Source organism: Rhinopithecus roxellana, chromosome 17, assembly GCF_007565055.1.
Source record: "Rhinopithecus roxellana isolate Shanxi Qingling chromosome 17, ASM756505v1, whole genome shotgun sequence".
Classification (NCBI taxonomy): Eukaryota; Metazoa; Chordata; class Mammalia; order Primates; family Cercopithecidae; genus Rhinopithecus; species Rhinopithecus roxellana.
The window spans coordinates 3867425-3888698 of NC_044565.1; the positions used below are offsets into that span (position 1 = coordinate 3867425).

Sequence of the window (21274 nt, forward strand, 5' to 3'; positions counted from 1 at the left end):
TCAGGCTCTCAAGGCCAGAGCCAACCGCAAAGAGGCTATTGCCTGTTGTCCCGCCCTCCCGTGATGACGACTAGCGAATTTCAAACCCGCAGGAGCCAATGAGGACGCGCGGACGCGCGGCACTCTGGTCTTAGCTACGGGCGCGGCGTTTGAAGAAAAACTGTCACTGAAGAGTCATGGTGGGGCCGGGGCCTACCGCAGCTGCAGCTGTAGGTGAGTATGACCGCGAATGAGTTCCCGTTATTCTCGGGCGTTGGAACATGGCCGGGGTAGTAGGAGGCCATCAAGTGAGTTCTTCCCGCGGAACGTGCCCGTCCGCTCGCCTGCCTAAGTTTCCCCCGGGCGTTTTCCATCCTGGAAGCGCATCCCCCGGCCACGGCCGCCAGGTAGACGTCTGGGCCCGGGGCGGCGGAGGCTGTGCGCAGGCCCAGATACCTCACGGGCACCTTTCCAGAAAGCCCTGCAGCAGCCTTGCAAAGAGATGTCATTGTCGCCACATTCTGAATAAAGAAACAGGCCCCTTGGTCGGGCCTTCACCAGCAGCGGGAAGCAGCGCGCTGTTTTGATCCACATTTGGCTCCAGGCAGAGCCGGGCATGGTCCTCTGTGCCAGGAGGCGGGGTCTGGCTTGAGCCCGGGTTCCTGCCTTGGGTGGAGCTCTCACTCCACACCTCTCAGCCTGCCGTGGCTAGAAGTTGATTGGTTAAGTCTGCACCCAGGGCTAAGGCTTCTGTGTTCCCTAATCTCTTAGATGTGCTTGGAGACCTTTCCTGCCTTTCAAAATACTCCTGCACATATGCCACCTTCTCCAAGATACGCACCGTTGTTTTGTTTCATCCATTATTCCTGTTGATGCCTACGAGGTCCTAGGCACTTTACCTAACAAGCTTTAAAGATGGGCATTTCTGTCTGCCTTGTAGGCTCAGCCGCAGCAAAGTTTGCTAATTTGCTAGAAGTCACGGAGGTGGGACTCCCAACCCCCTATGTCAGCCCCTACGCTCTACACTGCCTGGCAAGCTGTCTCTAAGGATACAATGAGCATCAGCAAAACAGGGCAACTCCGTTGAGATAAGATTAAGAGTCGTTTGGCATCCTGTCGTCTTTTTTTCTTCCATCACATCATTATTTAATTTTAACCTTTTCCAACCACCTACTCCCCTCATTTGTGCCCCACCTCTGAACTCGCATACTTCTTTTTCTCTCTTATGGCCGTTAGATTTTACCTTATACTGTAATTATTGCTGTGTTTATTTTATCTCCACTACTAGTTTGAAAGTTCTCGAAAGCAGAAATCATTGACTTGTCATCCCCTCACAAATGGCTTGTGTAGAAAGTCACCATAGTATAGATGTCTGCCATGAGCAGACCTGGCATATTTTATCCTTAATACCAACAAAGGAAACCATGTAAGGGTTTGTGGGTAAAAATCATCATCCCTGTTAAAAGACATCAGACCAGGCCTGGCTCACCAGCTCAGGTAGGCCAGTAACAGAAGTTCTTCAAAACATAGACTGTTATAGCTGTGAACAGTGGCTGTGAGCTCCAGGGTTAGATAAGCCTGTTTTCAAGTCCTGGAATTGCCACATATTAGCTGGGTAACTTTGGGCGTGACATTTACCCTCTCTGGATTTCAGATTGCAAATCTCATTGGATTGTTTTGTGGATTGAAAGAAATAATGTAAATTTAGGCCTGAGTGCTTTGACTCACGCCTGTAATCCTAGCACTTTGGGAGGCCAAAGCAGGAGGATCACTTGAGCTCAGGAATTTGACGCCACCCCTCGCAATACAGTGAGATCCTGTCTCTACAAAAAAAGATTTTTTAAATGACCCAGCGTGATGGTACACACCTGTATTCCCAGCTACTCAGGAGACTGAGGTGGGAGGATTGCTAGAACCTGGGAGATCAAGGCAACAGTGACCCGTGGTTGTGCCACTGCACTCCAGCCTCAGTGACAGAGGAAGACCCTGTCTCAAAAAAAAAAGGTAGTAAGTTTAAAGAACTTAGTGTAGGCCTGGCATATAAGTGATATGGTTGATGTTGATATTAACTTGAAGGCAAATTTATAGGACTAGGGATTTTATAACATTATGTCGCAAAGCCAAAATCATTAGAGAAAAGTGTCATCTTTTAGAATATTAATGAACTGGTTAAAATCTTGAACTAAAGTTATGTCGTTTGTTTGCTTGCCTGTGTTGCAGAAGAGCGACAGAGAAAACTTCAGGAGTACCTTGCAGCCAAGGGAAAACTGAAGAGCCAAAACACCAAGTGAGTTTATCTGTCCACAGTTATGCAAGTTTTGTTGCCTTCTTTGTACTAGCAATTTAAAGCCTTTTTGAAACATGTCCCTTTTGCTTAGAGTCTACTCAGACTGCATTGGGATCTATGATAACGCAAAAAGAGCATTTCAGTCCAGGCATGACCAAACCCCCTGGGCAGTGCTTAGTCCATTGGCAAAGCTTTATGCATTGTTACTGTGTGAATCTCCAAAGGAAGGAGGGAAGGGTCAGTATTACCTACCATGCTGGAAGCTTTGTCTGTTTCTGCATTTATTTTCTTGGGGAAGTTGATTCTCATGAAGGCAGTTTTTGGTCAAGAACTTGAATGAAGAAAAAAAAAAAGAACTTGAATGACCATGGTTCTGGCATTTCTTGCTAAGGCAGGAGAGCCCGTTACAATCAATCCTCCATAGCAGAGTGATATCCTCCAGCTCTGGAGTCATTCTCTTAGCATTTCTGTTGAGGTAGACAGAACATAACCACTTCATTTTTATCCTTTGTAGATTCTTACCATCTTTGTGGTGTTATATGTCCTTCTTTCTTAGCACTAATTAATTTTTTCCCCATTTGAGTTGCTAAATATTTATTTGAAAATTAATTTTTACAAAGTTAGCTTTCACCCTTTATTTTATCTTGGGTGTTTACTCACCTCTATTTCCTTGATTAAATGAACCTAATTCATTTATTCAACAAATATTTATTTAGTACCTATAATGTCTCAGTCACTTCTGATCCTAGAGATATGGTGCTTAACAAGACAGACATTGCTGCCCTCCCAGGGCTTATGTTCTAGATGGGAGAGACAAACATCAAACAAGTCATAATCAAAGTCCTTGTTAGTCTAGCAATTGTTTTTGGTCCATGCAGATTGATTCCTTCTAAATTCTCTGTTTTCCTATCCTTTTTCTGCATTTCCTATCTCACTAGCTAGATTTCATGTGTGTCTTGCTGTTTTTTTTTTTTTTTCTTTTTGGTATCACTTTTCCCCTTGAAAATTAGAAAAGATAGTATTTGAAGATACTTAAAACAAGGAAATTTTTTTTTTTTTTTGAGACGGAGTCTCACTCTGTCGCCCAGGCTGGAGTGTAGTAGTGCAATCTCGGCTCACTGCAAGCTCCACCTCCCAGGGTTCACGTCATTCTCCTGCCTCAGCCTCCTGAGTTGCTGGGGACTACAGGTGTACGCCACCATGCCCAGCTAAATTTTTTTGTATTTTTAGTAGAGATGGGGTTTCACTGTGTTAGCCAGGATGGTCTCTATCTCCTGATCTCGTGATCCGCCTACCTTGGCCTCTCAAAGTGCTGGGATTACAGGCATGAGCCACCAGGCCCAGCCAGAAATTTTTTAAAGAAGCAGTTAATGGTTTCATTTGGCATTGTATCTTCAGTGTCTGGCACATTGCAGTGCTCCAGGAATGATGTTTGAATAAGTAAGACTATACAAATATGAAGGAAACACATATATCTCATTAATATTGTGAGAACGCTAGATTTATGCATAGACAGTCTCTGTAAGGATCACAAGGCAAAAAAAAAGTAAGAGCAGTTGGTGGTCTCCAAGGGGGAGGATACAGAACTAAAGAAATGATGATAAGGAGACTTTATTGAATATAATTTTGAATTATTTTGCCGTTACAGAAATTCTAATTATTTAAAATTCTAATCATAATTTTTAATCACTGTACTTCCCAAGCTTAGCTTAGCATCCTTCTGTGCTGAGGATTAATTTTGATTTGTCTTTTATAGGCCTTATCTGAAATCCAAGAATAATTGCCTGAATCCACCACCTTCTAAATCTGTAAGTAGAAATTAGTCTTTTTAAAAATATGTGTTCATAGGTATGATTAGTAATAAAAATAATAAAGATGTTAGCAACCTAAAGAACATGTATTTCAAAGATATTTCTTATAGATATAAAAACAGTTTGGTTTAATAAGAGACAATCATTTTCTGAAAAGTATGACATACTATAGTTTAGTTTTATTAACCAAAAAAAGTCTCAAGTGAACTTTAGTCTTCTTGATAGCTAACATTTATTGAATACTTACTGTGTGCCTGATACTTTTCTGACTTGCGTTACCTCACTGAGTCCTCACAATCTTATGAGGCTACTATTAGTAGCTCCACTTTACAGATGAGCAAACTAAGTTACAGAAAGGTTAAATAGGTCGCATAGCTATTAAGTGACAAAGCTGAGAGCCTGTGATCTTAACCACTTTGGTATGCTGCCATGAAGTTAAATAGCTCAGTAGTCATTAAAAGAATATTTGCAGTTGAACCTTCCGAGCCACTTAAGTATATGCTTCCTAGTCAATTTAATTTAGCTACATTAGAATGGTAAAGGATCCTTAACTTAAAGTTTAAATGAAAGAAATCAGCCCTCTGAAAGAGACACAGATTCTTCATCTGCAATAAAAATCTCACCTTTAGTTTTTAAAAGCATAGTTTTTATCTGTGTTCTGAAATGTACCTCAAATAGTGCTTCCTGAAGTGAAACATTCTCATTGGTGAGAATTTTAATAAGTTTTAATGATTCATTCACCAAATGACCTCAGTCATATTTGTCATATGCATATGCATATATAGACATATATATGTTGTGTATATACATGACATCATGAGACACTGTGAAGGTTAGCAAAATGTATATAAGGCAAAATTTATGCACAATGATTTAACGTTTGGGAAGCACTGGGTTACACTTTTACTTTATGTAGCTTGAACCAGTGTAGCATGCGAGTCTTAAAGAAAAATCTACTGGAAAGGACCCTCAGTCAGAGTTCCCTGAGGCATCTCTGGAAGTTGAAAGTACTGATTTCAGTATGTCAACTCTTAAATGAAGATGATACCTACCTTATCTGCTTTACACAGTTGTAAAAGTAAAAAATGAACTCAGGAAGGGAATTACAGAATTTAGGAGAAACTAAAAGCACGATGTAAATAATAGTCATCATTACAGTTACATAATGCTTGACAATTTATATAACACTTTCAATACATGACAGCAACTAACACCCAGACACTTTATATATATTACCTCACTCAGAACAACCCTGTAAGGAAGTAGACCATATGCTTTAATGTCCAAACCAGGACATTTTTGAGAGTAAAAAGCAGTACTCTTTGACCAACAGGCATAAATCAAAACTATCTTGTGAAAACCAGGATATATGGCATCCTTCCTAGATAATAGATACTATTATTATTATCAGTTTTACTGTGAATCTAAACCTGCTGTAAAGTTAATTTTAAAAAGTAAGGAAGTACTGATACATGCTACAACATGGGTAAATCTTGAAAACATGCTAAGTGAAAGAAGCCAGACAGAAAAGGCCACATATTACATGATTCCATTTGTGTGACACATCTAAAATAGGCAAATCTGTAGACATACAGAGACAGAAAGTAGACTAGCAGTTGCCAAGGACTGCAGGGAGCAGAAAATAGGGAGTGACTGCCAACAAGTAAATCAAGTTTCTTTCTAGGGTGATGACTATGTTCTGGAATTAGACAGTGGTGATTGCTGTATAATAGTGTGACTGTACTAAAATCCACAGAATTGTGCACTTACTAAAATGGTAAATTTTATGGTTTGTGGATTGTATCAATTTGTTTTTAATATAAAAGAAAGAGCAACTAAAATTAACACACATTTGGAAGCTTTCATGCCAACATCCCTCCACCTCTTCAGTAAGCAATGATGGAGGGATCCAAGGTATATGTAAATGTTGGTGCTCAGAGATTAATCCAGATATAGCCATTATGGGTATACCATCCATCTCTCTGCCTCCCACTCACAACTCTCCCCCGTTTCACCCCTAACAACAACACACACACCACTGTCATCCAGAGTAGACATCTCTTTGCCCTTAATGCCAAATGGTTCTGGTTAGATATCCTTTACATACTTGCCAGGCTTATATAGTGATTCTTCACAATATTTGTCAAATCAAAAATAGAGCAGTAACTCTAGCATTCCCATATCTTACCCTGGAAACATTCCATAAATCTGTGAAATTCTCCTTTCTGAGTAATTGCTTTCATGATAGATGCTCAGGAATTCATAGTGGCTTGCCCAATTACTTACCATATGAATTCTAAACTCCCCTAGTTTTCAGAGTTCTCTGTCATCTAGCCCTACCTTCTCATCCAGAAATAAATCACATGACTAAACATTTGTTTATTATTAACATAGACTCTAACCTTAAAACCCTGTCCTGGCTGATTTTACACATATGACTACTAAGATGTTACATGTTTATTGAGAGCTGTGGCAGCATATCTCAGACTTCACATCATCTGCCACCTATCTCCTTGTCACCAATCTCCAGGGATGAGACAGAGGTTCTTGAGTGATACTGTGATGTTTACAAAGGTAGTGGTTTAAAAAACATATAGTGTGACTATAGAGTACTAGGAGAGATTTGTTGGGAGGTACCCTAACATAAGTTCATTATGTATATATTTTTTCAGGGTCCTTTGGAGGGCACTTAGGATATAATAGGCATTCAACAACTACTGTTTGAGGCAAATTCATTTTTGAAAGAGCAAGTTTTTTATATTCACTGCATCTCTGCTTAATTCTGTCAAGCTAAAAGATTCTAATATATTTCTGATAGGAACTCAAGTTATAAAAACTACCTATTAGGACAAGTACGGTGGCTCATGCCTGTTATCCCAACACTTTGGGAGGCCAAGGCGGGTGGATGACTTGAGTTCAAGATTTCACAACCAACCTGGCCAACATGGTGAAACCCCATCTTTACTAAAAATACAAAAAAATAGCCGGGTGTAATGACACGCGCCTGTAGTCCAGCCACTTGTGAGGCTGAGGTGGGAGAATTGCTTCAACACAGGAGGCAGAGGTTGCAGTGAGCCAAGATTGCATCACTGCACACCAGCCTGGATGACAGAGCAAGACCCTGTCTCAAAAAAAAAAAAAAAAAACACACAAAAACTACCTATTAGTCATTCTTTACTTTCTGAAAATTCAGCTTTCTTAGGTGAAAATCTAAAAATGATTAATTTTTTTTAGCATGTGTTAAACAGTTATTTTTATTATTTTGAAAACAGTAGGATACTGTTAGGAATTTTTTAATATATATTTTCTTTGTTTTTTCAGATTATTAAACCCAAAAATGATGTTACCAACCATGTTGTTTTGCCTGTCAAACCTAAAAGATCCATCAGCATTAAACTCCAACCCAGACCACCTAATACTACAGGGTCCCAGAAGTCGAAGTTGGAGCCACGAAAACTTCTGGGCAAAAGGCTGACTTCAGAAAAGAGTTTTCAACAGCGTGAAGCTGGATCATCCACAACAGGAGAACTGTCAAGAAAACCCGTGGGGTCACTTAGTATAGAGCAATTGAAAACTACAAAGCAGCAGTTAACAAATCAAGGAAATGCTAAATGTACAGACTCTGTGAATAATACCCATGTTGAAAACGAATCTTTGGATAACTTTCTAAAAGAAACAAACAAAGAGAACTTGCCCCATATCTTAACAGAACCTGAGAGGAAGCCAGATCCTAATTTATGTACCACAAGTAAGCCAAAGACTAACTCTTCTAATCAAACCAAGAACAGTTTGGTTCCTAAACAAGCCTTGGGCAAAAGTTCAGTTAATAGTGCTGTTCTGAAAGATAGAGTTAATAAACAATTTGTTGGAGAAACACAAAGCAGGACTTTCCCAGTAAAATCACAACAACTCTCTAGAGGAGCAGATCTTGCAAGACCAGGAGTAAAACCCTCAAGGACGGTTCCCTCTCACTTTATTCAGACCCTTAGTAAAGTTCAGTCATCAAAGAAACTAGTGGTCAAGAACATCAAAGATGTAAAGGTTAATAGGGGTAAATATGAAAGACCAAATGAAACTAAGTTACAGTCATACCCTGTTACTGAACAGAGAATGAAACATACCAAACCCAGAACATACCCCAATTTGCTTCAGGGTGAATATAACAACAGACATCCAGACATCAAGCAAGATCAGAAGTCCACCCAACCTTGTTGTATACCTCAGACATCATGTGTACTGCAAAAACTGAAAGCCATAAGCCAGAGGCCTAATACGACAATTGGCAGATTTAATTCAGCCATTCCAAGCACCCCTAGTATAAGACCAAATGGAACCAGTTGTAATAAACGTGACAGTAATGGCTTTCAACAAAAAGCACGGACTTTGAAAAAGGCTGTTCCCCAGAACCATTTTCTGAACAAGACCGCTCCCAAAAAAGCTGATGTCACAACCGTAAATGAGACCCGAACAAACCCAAATATTAAAAACAAGGCAACAGCAGAGGATCGAAGGTACTTTGCTTTAATTCTAAACTTTTGCAACTTAAGATAATTAGGAAAATTGACCATCATGAAGACTTGGTCAGGAAATAGGCCATAAATAATAGCTCCTAAGTAATTTTTAACTACAGTCTGAAAAAAGATTTGAAGCAAATATATTAAGACTTGAAAGGGCTAGGTGGTACATATGTTATAAATCATTTTCTGTAGTTGTATGCTTAAAATAGTTTTTTTTTAAGAAATTGATACACAGAATGGATGAGTAAGAAGTAGGGGGTGCAGATGTAGACACGTTCAAGAAGTGCTCTGCTAGGCTGAACAGCAATGGAACAGATAAGAGTTCACATAGCTAGGAAGTGAGAAGATGATAGTCTCTTGTCAAGCAAACCAATGGTTAAGTTCAGAAAAGTTATCGGGGAAGAACCAGAAACTTCCATGAGTCTGAGTGGGCCAAGTTTTGGCAAGTAAGCTCAAACAGAGAGGAGCAGTCCGTTCAAATACAGGGTTCAGATGGTAGAAGTCAAATCTCAGGCCGGGCACGCTGGCTCCCGCCTATAGTCCCAGCACTTTGGGAGGCCGAGGCAAGCAGATCACCTGAGGTCAGGAGTTCGAGACCAGCCTAACCAACATGGAGAACCCCTGTTTTTACTAAAAATACAAAATTAGCTGGGTGTGGTGGCACATGCCTGTAATCCCAGTTACTCGGGAGGCTGAGGCAGGAGAATTGCTTGAACCCGGGAGGCGGAGGTTGCGGTGAGCCAAGATCACACCATTGCACTCCAGCCTGGGCAACAAGAGCAAAACTCCGTCTCAGAAAAAAAGAAAAAATCAAGATTTCAGGTTGGTTAATATTAACATACATTGATTGAAACTGAGCCAGTGGATTTTTCACGCTTTCTACCCAGGAGAAGCATATACATATACCTGCTTGTCAGAAATTTCCTTATTTTGTACTTCAAGCAGGTATGCATATATGCTTCGTACAGCTCTGAACACCACCACCAAGCCCCTTGCCCTCCTGAAGAGACAGTAAGTAAACAACTTAATTCAGGGTGATGTGATCAAGAGAGTAGGGCTGGAATGGCTGCTTTAGATAGAAGGATCAGTAGAGGTACTTTGAACAGCAACGTCTGAGCTGAGACCTAACTGAGGAGAGGCTGGTGACAAGAAGAAGGACAATCCTGAGCAGAAAGAGAAGTGAGTGCAGAGACCTTGAGGTGGTGAATAAGGAAGTCAGGGTCCCAGCCCTGGAGCTCACAGTCTCGGTCAGACAACAGAGGATTGGTCATAAGACTGTGTTGCATGTTGAACATGTTTGATTACAAAAGAGAAGGAGTCTGGAAAGGAAGAGATTCATTCACTCTTTCTGCAGGTATTTCTTCAGCACCTGCAATGTGCCAGGCGCTAGGAGACACAGTGATGAGCACACAGTCAGTCTTTACCCTTCTGGAGCTAATTGATATATATAGAAAGTACTAGAGAAACAAAACTGTGGTATTGAGGTCCTAGGAGTAAATTGCCTTTAGAAAGGGAAAGTTCCCTTTTCATTTATGATTAGAAGGAAGGCTAAGGAGATGGGAAAAATGCTAGGAACATGGAGGAAGCACATGCCAGATGTCGCAACTTCTATCATCAAGTAGGTGGCTGGAGTGAAGGCGAGGGGCAGTATTTGGGGCTGAAATAATAAACGTTGCATGGATTTTGCTCTGGAGTCAGAAATGAGAGTTAGTAGCATTCATTCATTCAAAAATTAGTTACTGGCATTCTGGAAAAAACAAAACTATAAAGACAAAAAATAGATCAGTGATATTCAGGAGCTGGGGATTAGGGGCGAGACTGACTACCAAGGAGCATAAGGGAATTATTGATGGTGTTAAAACTGACTTAGAGCTTGATAATAGACTTACTTGACTTCAGGCATTTGTCAAAACTCAGAATTGCACACTGAAAGGTGAATTTTACTGTGTGTTATTAAATAGCTATGTGTGCTAGGCACTGTGCTAGGAACTGGACTGCCAAGGTTTCTGCCTTCATAGAGCTCACACTCTAGTGGAGGAGACAGAAAACCAACACATTGACTAAATAAGACACGGTAATTACAGGTAATTGCCTCTCCATGGAGGTGTCATTTGAGCGGAGGACTGAAGATGCAAGACCTTAAGGCAGGAATAAGTGGATCAAGAAACTTCAAAGAGGCAGGGTGCATTGGCTCATGCCTGTAATCCCAGCACTTTGGAAGGCCGAGGTGGTCGGATCACTTGAGGTCAGGAGTTTGAGACCAGCCTAGCCAACATTGTGAAACCCCATCTCTACTAAAAATACAAAAATTAGCCAGGTGTGGTGGCATGCACCTGTCGTTGCAGCTACTCAGGAGGCTGAGGCACAAGAATCACTTCAACCCAGGAGGTGGAGGTAGCAGTGACCGGAGATCATGCCACTCTACTCTAGCCTGGGCAACAGAGCAAAACTGTGTCTCAAAAACAAAGGAACTGCAAGGGTACCTGAGCTCCTAGAGGGGGTGAGTGACAGGGAGACTAGTGTGATACCAGGTTGGAGAGGTAGGCAGAAGCCAGATTACACTGTGCCTTTCAGCCATGGAAAATATATTGAATTTTATTCCAAGAGCCATGGAAAGTCCTTGGCAGTGACACAGCCTGGGGTGCTATTTACCAAAGTAAGAAAAATTTGAAACAGATGCAGAGATGAAAATCGAGAACTTTGGGACAGTATTAAATTTGAAATGCACAGTATTAAACTTGAAATGCCTGTCAGACATCAAAAGATATCAACTAGGCAGTGGGTTTTACAAAGTTTGGGGATCCAGGGAGAGATCTGGGCTGAAATGTACACTTGAAAGTCATTATTAATATGTAGTTGTAATTTAAAGAAACTGGAGTGCCTACATCCAAACATGAGGTCTATATGTCCTGGTGCCCCTACCCCCAGAAAGCAGTCTGTCACCTGCTTAGAAGCTGGAGTGGAAAATGTGAACAGTGGCGGACAGCAAGATTGAGGACTTGGCACTATCAGAGCCAGCTACTTAAGAGCCCTGAAATTACAGGTCTAGCTTATGAAGGAGTCACGTCTGGTCAAGAGAGGGCTAAGGAACTAGGTTAAGTGGGTCGCTTCCCACACCAAGACCTTATTGAGGGTAGAATGCAGGCTTGGTAGGTTTGGGTTGAGTGACAGTTTATGGTGAGAGAAATGAAGTGCTAAGTTAGTCATCTCAAAATTAGAGGGATGTCTTAGGAAAGCAAGTGTCAAGTAGCACATAGTGAAGTGAAAACTTTCAAAGAATAATAATAATCACAAATTCTATTTGAAGTCTGAAGTGCTGGCCACATGTAATCTAGGAATCTTGGTGTCTGCCTTCTCATGGGTGGGCGCAACCCAGTGCTACCATTACCCATTACTTTTTTCTCTTGCATCAATGTCTGCATCTATTTTTATTAATTGTTTTTTAATTCCATTCTCCTGATTTTGTCTGTAGTTGAAAGTAATTATACTCTATCTATACATATCATATACTTTAGCAGCTTGACTGTGTTTAAAAATAAATAAAACCACTCTCCCTTTAATTGAATTTCAGGAAACAACTAGAAGAATGGCAGAAATCTAAGGGAAAAATCTATAAACGGCCCCCTATGGAAATTAAAACAAAAAGAAAAGTAATAAAGGAAATGAATATTTCATTCTGGAAGAGCATTGAAAAAGAAGAGGAGGAAAAGAAAGCACAACTCGAACTGTCCAGTAAAATTAACAACACTCTGACAGAATGTCTGAACCTCATCGAAGGGGTGAGTGAAGAAGATAAGTTCCTCCAGCTTTGGCCTAAAGTCTTAGAATTTTTGGACATTTTTCTTAAATATAGTATAGGAGAGATAGCCTTCAGCTAAGCAGAAACTTAGCTACTCTTTTAAATATGGAGTAATAATAGCAATAATAATAATAACATGCCCATAAACAGTGGCTTTTGTATGTCTGCGCTTTTATAAGCACTTAGCTAAGATTACCTCACATAATTATAACCACTGTTACTATGATCACTTTACAAACGAAACTGAGGCACAAAGAAGTTGGAAAACTAATCCAAATAAACTGGCTCCAAAAGGAACGTTGCTTTCTTTGGGTATCAGGTTCTGAAGAGTACACATTTAATGTTGAAACTGAAGTCAGAAGGCAAGTTTATATGTAAAGTTGAAGTATTCTAAATACTCTGGGTAGCTATAAGTAGTATTTAAATTTTATCTTGGATTCTGCAAATAAGGATAAAATAGATGGTAGGCAAAGAGTATGATGGTAGACAAAGGAAAAATATATTAATAAAAAATGATGGAATAAACTTCTATACTAAGATCCTTGCCTAAAGCAAAACTTATTCAGTCCTTTGGCTGGTAATGTTGAACATCAGCCAAAAAAAGGAAAAGTTCAGTTTAAATCTACCCCAGGCAACATTTTCACAACAGCCAGTTAAATATTAACATTTCTCCTTGTGGAATTAAACTTGAGTTCTTTTTCTTTTCCTCTTTTGTTTTTGTTGTATTATTTAAAAACATGAGTACCTTTTTATTATTAAAATCATTTCAAACAATACAGATAAATGATCAGCCCTCTCCCTCTATAACATGCCTATTTAGGCATCCCAGACTTCTCTCTGGAGGTGACCACCATTGCCATTCTTTCTGTTTTCATGCATGTCCATACAGTATAGGTGTGGAGAGAAAGGAAGTATATTTTTGTGAGTTGGAATTGTTTTATTCACTTTTTTATGTACTTTGGTTGTCTTTTCTTGTGTTTTCCTAGTACCAATGTTATGCTGACTTACGCGGATGAGTTGAGTGTTTTCCTTTTTGTCCTGTACACTGAAAATAGTTTGTATGACATGAGAATTATTTTTATTTTTTGAAGGTTTGATAAAAACTTGCCCATAAAAATCATCTGGACCGTGTTTCTTTGGAGGATAATTTTGTATATATCCTCTCAATTTATTATGGGGTCATTGCTCTATTTAGGGTTCATATATCTTGAGTCAACTTGAGTAATGTTGTGACTTTTTAGAAATTAGACTTGCCAAAGATTTTTTCTCATTAATCTTTTTAAAAGACCAAGTTTTATTGATTATTTTTTCTCTTGCATCAATGTCTGCATCTATTTTTATATTTATTGCTCTTTTCCTAGCTTTTTAATTGAAACCTTAGATCATTTAAAAGTGAGAATTTCTTTTTTTTTATAAATATGTTCAATGCTATAGCAGATTTGCCTCTGAATTTTACTTTGGTCATATTATGTGTCAGGGTGAAGTCTGAAAAACAAACCACAGAAATAATGTAATTGGTTACACAGTATCTTATGTGGGTTCTCCAGAGGTGAACCCTAAGAGAAGAATCTCTGTGAAAGTAGTTTATTCGGAAGACACTCCAGGGAAAACTGGGAGGGGAGTGAAGTTGGAGGATCAGAAAAGCGAGTCCATGGAGGGTGACTGGCACAGCCCCACAGGGATGTTCTGGAGACAGTGATACTCTCACATCTCTCCGAGTCATCCTGATCAGAGGCACAGGAGCTCCAGTGTTCAAGCTTCCATTGTCATTTATTCATGGCTGCCTCAGGCGGACAAGACTTCTCAAGGCACTTCCCACTCTCTGGTCACATAAAGGGAGCACAGATGCTGGCTGTGAAAGCACACAGTAAGCACTCAAAATGCTGAAGGGATCAGAAGGGGTGCAGGTGCTATACACAGGTCTGACAGCAAAAAGGAACCTGAGGTAACAGTGGTGATAACTGCAGGAAGCAGCTAGTACCCACCAGGTCTAGGGGAACAAAGAGAGGTTAGGGTATCAAAACCAAGAAGCAGGAGAGACAAACCGTGGTAGAAATGGGACTCCCAACTGTAAGGAAGGCATACTACCCAGCAGATGCTGGAGGAGAGGCCCTGCAGGGCTGGGGCTCAGATTTTTAGGAAAAGATACTCTCCATTTGGTGCTCCTGCCTTTGAAGCTGCACAGGGAGGTGGGCTTTGAGGGGGGAATGGGAGGAAAACCTTCTCCATCCCTACAGCCTCCCTCTCGTGCCCCCTAGTGGCAGAGCTGAGCAGGGAGCTGGTGCCCAGCAGAAAGTGGTTTACAAGAGTTTCAACCCCAGCATCACAACGCAGAGGATGGGTTTTGGGGCTGACACACAGAAGTTTCCTAACTGACATATCTTCTCATTGTTCATTTCTGAATAGCTTGAGATTCCCATTTTGAGTTCTTTAACCCAAAAAATATCTTAGAAGAATATCTTTTAATTTCCAGATTTGTAGTTTTTTTTCTGGTGTTAATTTCTAATTATATTGCATTGTAGTTGGTGAATGTGGCCTACTTGATGGATTTTCTTGAAATTTTCTTTGTGGTCTTAATATCTGATCATTCTTGATAAATATTCCAAAAGTGTTTGAAAAGAATATATATCCTATTTTGTTTATTTGATCCATTGCTTTCTGAAAGAAATAGGCAAAAGTCTCTCCCTGGCACTGTGATTAGTCATTGACAATTTCTCTTCATATGTCTGTCAATTTTTACTTTCTATTTTTCAGTTATGTTGTTAGGTACAGAAAGATTCATGATTTGCTTTGATTTCTTTTGTCTGATTAATTTTGCCACACCTGCTTTTTGTTGTTAGAATATGTCTGGTAGTTCTTTTTCCATCCCTTTCCTTTAAACCTTCATGTGTTGACTTATTTTAGGTATGTCTCATATAAATGCACACAGTTACATTTTGTTGTTGTTGTTGTTGTTGTTTTGTTTTTGTTTTCTTAATTTCATCTAATTAGTTTTAACATTTATTCTCTACTTACAAAGAAGCATAAATAAAGGTTTCACTCTTATATAAAGACCTGACAATACATACAATGGTCCTCTGCTGATTTGGAAACAAGGACAGTTTTCTACGACAGTCTGTTCTTTATAATATATAACTGTTGTGGGAAAAAAAGAAAATCCATTTCTTATTGTAATTATTTTTCTTGTTTTGAGGTTTCTTTTCCACGATGAACCAACCACAAGTTTGGGAACATTGCCTCTGAGGCCCATTCTCTGATGAGAAAGTTCAGTCCCAACTGGGGAAAGTACCTGAGTCCCAGCCTTTTCAGCCTAACAATATACCTAATATCTAGAGTAAGAAATCAGGCTGGGAGTGGTGGTGTGTGCCTATAATCCCAGCTACTTGGGAGGCCGAGGCAGGAGAATCGCTTGAACCCAGGTGGGACACACTGCAGTGAGCAGAGATCACGCCAGTCACTCCAGCCTGGTAACACAGCGAGACTCCGCCTCAAAAAAAAAAAAAAAAAAATCAAACATCCAAGTATCCACCTTGGGTTGCAGGAAGAGTTAATCTTATGCGTTTACAAAAAAATGTAACTATATAATGTGAAACACCATAAAGTCAGATGGCACTGCATGAGGCATTTTTGCTTGTTTTTCTTAAGGAAAAGGAGTTATATGGAAAATTCTCTCATCCTCCCCTCTCTGACCCCGACTCCTCTATGTCCAAAGTTGTTTTTTTTTCTGAGATGGAGTCTCACTCTGTCGCCCAGGCTAGAGTGCAGTGGTGCAATCTCGGTTCACTGCGAACTCTGCCGTCCGGGTTCAAGTGATTCTCCTGTTTCAGCCTCCCGAGTAGCTGGGATTACAGGCACGCACCACCACACCCGGCTAATTTTCTATGTTTATTACAGATGGGGTTTCTCCATGTTGATCAGGCTGGTCTTGAACTCCCAACCTCAGGTGATTCGCCTGCCTCAGCCTCCCAAAGTGTTGGGATTACAGGCGTGAGCCACCGAACCCGGCCTAGGTTTTTGTTTAAAATTGGGCCTTTGTTCTTATTCAGTAAATCTGTCACAGGATGAGCCAGGATTTAAATATACAAACATAAATTTTTAGTATCTTTCATGTCAAATTAGAAAGACATATTTGGAATTTACTGCTGCAGTCTCAACTGTGCTTATCATGGTAGTGGCTGAAACTGGAAGACATTTTTTTAAAACCCTGAAGTCATCCATACTTGCTACTTCTTTAGTTTTCTTGCTTGAAATGAAAAGTATTCACAAATACCACCACCTAAGCACCTGTTTCAAATGAAACTCAGCCTTCAGCTTGCAAATGATGTCTTTATAAGTACGCAAACAGCAGAAGACCCATGCAAGTTGCTTCTTTCTTCCTGGAGATGTTGGCAGGATAACTGGAATCCTAGGAGCTCCTCTGTGTTGAATTTGAGAGGCAGAACAAAAAGAAAAGTGGCCTTTTCCATTCCAAATCATGGAGGTAATGTGTAGAGAAGTGATAGCCACATTTCAAGAATAGGGAAAGTAACTGGGTAAAAGCAGGACTACCCACTCTAGGAGACAACATAGAGACGCTTGCCAAGTCCTGAGTTCAGAATTTTGTTTTTGAGATGAATATAAAAGCACCTAAAGGTCAAGGAAAATTTTCTTCCTGTGATAAGGAACACAAAGCCTGTTTGGTGGTCTCTTCACGGGGATGCGTGTGACACTTCGCTTTAGTGTAGATGACCACTCCCCTCTGTAAGGTAGGGAGGAAGAATGTTTGCTTAGTTCCTTTCCTCTGGCCGATCTCTTTTTTTTCTTCTCCTTGCACGGTCCAACAGATGCACTTGGCCTCCCGGGGGCTGCCCGCCCCCGGCCCAAAGGCCAGTTTACAGCAGCACGCCTTACTCCACCATCTTCGCAGCTTCACAGTTACATTTTTTAAACAAATCTGAAACTCTCTGCTTTTAAAAAGCAAATTTAGTTCATACGCATTTATTATGATGACTTGTATGTTTAAACTTATGCCGGCCATTTTGTTTTGTAATTCAGCTTACATGAATTCTTTTTTTCCTCATTTCTGTGCTTGATCTAGTTTTATTTCATAAGAAAAATAATACACTGAAATGAAAATAAAGTGGTAGATGTAAGCTCAAACATGATTTGCAGAATATATATCATATTCTTCTTGAAGTTCCTTTTTTGGTTTGTTTTTTTTAAGAGACAGGGTTTCACTCTGTTGACTAGATTGGAGTGCAGTGATGCCATCATAGCTCACTGCAACTTTGAACTCCTGGGTGGACGCAAGCGATCCTCCACCTCAGCCTCCTGAGCAACTAGGACTACAGGTACACACCACTACACCCATTATTGTTTACATTTTTTTGTAGATACAGGGTCTCACTGTGTTGCCCAAACTGGTCTCAAACTCCTAGCCTCAAGCAGTCCTCTGCCTCAGCCTCCCAAAGTGCTGGGATTACAGGTATGAACCACCCACTGCGCCTGGTCTGCAGTTACTTTTGTTTCTAGTCTTTCATGTGAGTTCTAAAGTTTACTCACTAGTAAATTTATGATTTTTGAATGGCAAATGTTTTGAGTCTGTATTCTCGTGAAACTGTTATTTTGCCTTCATGCTGGAATCATAGTTTGGCTGGGGGAAGTTTCTTAATTTCAGCTTGTTTTCCCTGGAAAAATTTAAGTGAGTGCTTCATTTTCTTTCTTGCATCTGGAGTTGTTGATTTGTTAATGTCTCACTTCAGTCTGATTCTCATTCCTTTATAGATAATCCTTTTCTTCCCCCTCTCTGGAAGCTTTTATGATTTTCTTTTTATCTTTGGTTTTCTAAGTTTTTATATTTTTTTCTCCCATTCATCCTACTTAGCTCTCTGAGAGCCTTTCAGTCTGAACAACTGTTTCTTTGTTCATTTCTTGAAAGTTTTCTCCTACAACCACTTTGTGTGTTTAACTTTGTTCCTTCTAGAAACTCTCTTAGATGGATATTAGAATTATTGAGTAATGGATATATCCTTCAGAATTCTAAATACTGTTTTCATACTGTTCGTTGTTCTGTTGCACTGGTTTCTAGGAGGATTTCACAGCTGAATTTTCAGCTCACAGATGTATTCTTCAGCGGTGCCCATGCAATTGTTCTACCCTTCTATTGGTTATTTTTCCTAACAGCCCATTCTAGTTTCATGATAGCGATACAGTCTCATCACTCTGAAGATATTGACTGTGATACTCTTAAAAATATTCCTCTTTGCTCCAGTGTTCATTCTTGTTTGTTGAGTTTTATGCTTCTTTCATGTAGTGTTGGTTTTCTCAAATGTTAGTGATTCTCAGTTGTGAACTTAACCTTTGTGTCTTCCCCCATTTCAATAGCAGTAGATAGTGCTGCTTGGCTGAGTGTGCCAGTAACTGGATTTCTGGACATGGTAGTGCTCCCCATTCCTCTGGGTCCATATCACTGTCCTGCTTGCAGCACAAGCCAGAAGGGAACCAAACTAGTGAATCCATTTCAAAGTTTCCTTTTGTGGGGTTTAGCCCTGTTTCATAAACACCTGCGTAAATCCCCAACACATACACACATATATCCCTATGACCTTTGCATGCCTGTGTCATTCTTTACATTGCTATTAGTCCTATGGAAATTCTGATCACTACTCAGTGTTCTCATTATTATAAATATGGAATATTATGACTATGTAAGAAATGTTTATGATATGGTTTGTTTTTGTACCATGTAAAAATGAACGTATTTCTTACCTTCAGCTATGATAAACATTTTCTACTTGGTCTTATATAACTCTTAAAATTTAACGATGAGGAAGCCGGGCACAGTGGCTCATGCCTGTGGTCTCAGCTACTTGAGAGGCTAAGGTGGGAGGATTGCTTGATCCCAGGAGGTAGAGGTTGCAGCGCATTGTGATCGTACCACTGCACTCCAGCCTGGGCAGCAGACTGAGACCTTGTCTCAAAAAAAAAAAAAAAAAAAAAAAAAAAAAAAATTAGGCCAGGTGTGGTGGCTCACGCCTGTAATCCTAGAACTTTGAGAGGCCGAGGCAGGCGGATCACGAGGTCAGGAGATCAAGACCATCCAGGCTAACACAGTGAAACCTCGTTTCTACTAAAAATACAAACAATTAGCCGAGCATGTGGTGGCACGTGCCTGTAGTCCCAGCTCCTCGGGAGGCTGAGGCCGGAGACTTGCTTGAACCCGGGAGGTGGAGGTTGCAGTGAGCTGAGATCATGCCACTGCACTCCAGCCTGGTGACAGAGCAAGACTCCATCTCAAAAAAAAAAGTCTCAAATCATTAAAATGGATAATTAAAACAGGTGCATTTTATTACATGTACATTGTACCTCAGTAAAATTGACATTTTTTTATAGTTCAAAAATATTAGTGATCAAACCAATTTCTGTATACCTGCTGTAATAAATATTAGAAGATGTGAGACTAACAGTGAAATGGAATAATTACCTCTGGATATTTTGGTTTTTTTTCAGGGTGTACCTTCTAATGAAATACTTAACATATTGTCCAGCATTCCTGAAGCTGAAAAATTCGCTAAATTCTGGATCTGCAAAGCAAAGTTGTTGGCAAGTAAAGGCACCTTTGATGTTATCGGGCTATATGAAGAGGCCATTAAAAACGGGGCAACAGTGAGTATCTGTCTTGGGTGGGTAACTTCTTAAAATTCTCTTTCATGTGAGTTCTCTGTTGTTGTTTATAATATGGTGGTTAAAAGGTTGCAACATTGGTATCCAACACTTATAAAGTAATACCTTACCATAAAGAACCTAAAAATATATTAAACCCAATACATCAACATCCTTAAATCAGTAATTCAGAGCCATTGCATAAATAACTTTTAATTTGAAAATTTATTTAAAAAAACTATATAATTATTATTTACAAAAACCGCATCAAATAGCTTTATAACGCTTTTCATTAAAATGTCATTTTCCATGTCATATTCCATATTCTGTGGTACCTTTTTCCATAATGGTTCAAAATCAGAATTGTACATGCACATAGTTCAAACAGTCAAGTAGTTTGATAAGTTTCGTTCAATAAGGCCTCTGTCTTCCTTCCCTGCCATTTCCCCCTTCCCAGAGCAAACTGATTATTTTTATATTAACCTCTGTAGTTTCAGAAAACATGTTTCTGTTTCTTGATTTTTCCGTTTTAGATATGACTTATGGGATTCCAGCTATGCAGAATGAAGATTTAGCCCTCTTTCACACATACATACGCAGATGCCCAGCGCGCACAAATACCCCTATTTACCATCCTTATAGACCTTTGCCATTCTTCATACTTTCATTAGAGTCATGGAAATTCTGGTCACTATTTAGCATTCACATTGTTAATGAATATATAAGAAATATATGAGTATGTTGAGCCATGTAATATATACTATGATTACTTTGCCTTTCAAGCAGAACTTTCTACTCTTCCTGGAGTTATTGTCTTGTTTTGCCTTTGCTTAGTTTTCTGAGTATTTATATATAATTAAGTCACAAACTCTCTCTAATTGTCTAAGTTCCTCAGTACTTTGAAAACATCAGATATTCTACTGATTTCTTTTTCTTAGAGACCTTTCTCCTAGACCCTTCTGGCTTATTCCAGACTGAACAAGTTGCACTTTACTGCCATGTTCACCAGCTGTCTTTCTGGGATCTCTTTACCATCACCTTTAAATTCCCTTTACATCCTTCTTAAGTTGGGTGGATCCCTTGTTTTTTAGACCCATATCAGTTTTCTTCTTTCTACATTGTCTGTTTCTTCTCCAATGTTTTTCATTTCTTTCTCTCTCATTGTTATTGTTTGTTCTATTTTGTTTTGTTCTCTATTCATTAAACGCTTTACACAGATGCTGGTGAAACTGGGCTCTTT

At 39.7% G+C, this 21274-nt stretch overlaps 1 protein-coding gene across 1 annotated transcript in view; it reads left to right on the forward strand.

The window, feature by feature from the left end:
• The first annotated feature begins 97 nt into the window (after positions 1-97).
• CKAP2L (cytoskeleton associated protein 2 like) overlaps positions 98-21274 on the forward strand; it is a 28342-nt gene continuing 7165 nt past the window's right edge. The window contains exons 1-6 of the mRNA XM_010376346.2: positions 98-213; positions 2200-2266; positions 4023-4074; positions 7399-8588; positions 12166-12373; positions 19882-20037. Of these exons, the coding sequence (XP_010374648.2) occupies positions 177-213; positions 2200-2266; positions 4023-4074; positions 7399-8588; positions 12166-12373; positions 19882-20037 (1710 nt within the window). The 5' untranslated portion in view covers positions 98-176. The remainder of the gene's footprint in view (positions 214-2199; positions 2267-4022; positions 4075-7398; positions 8589-12165; positions 12374-19881; positions 20038-21274) is intronic.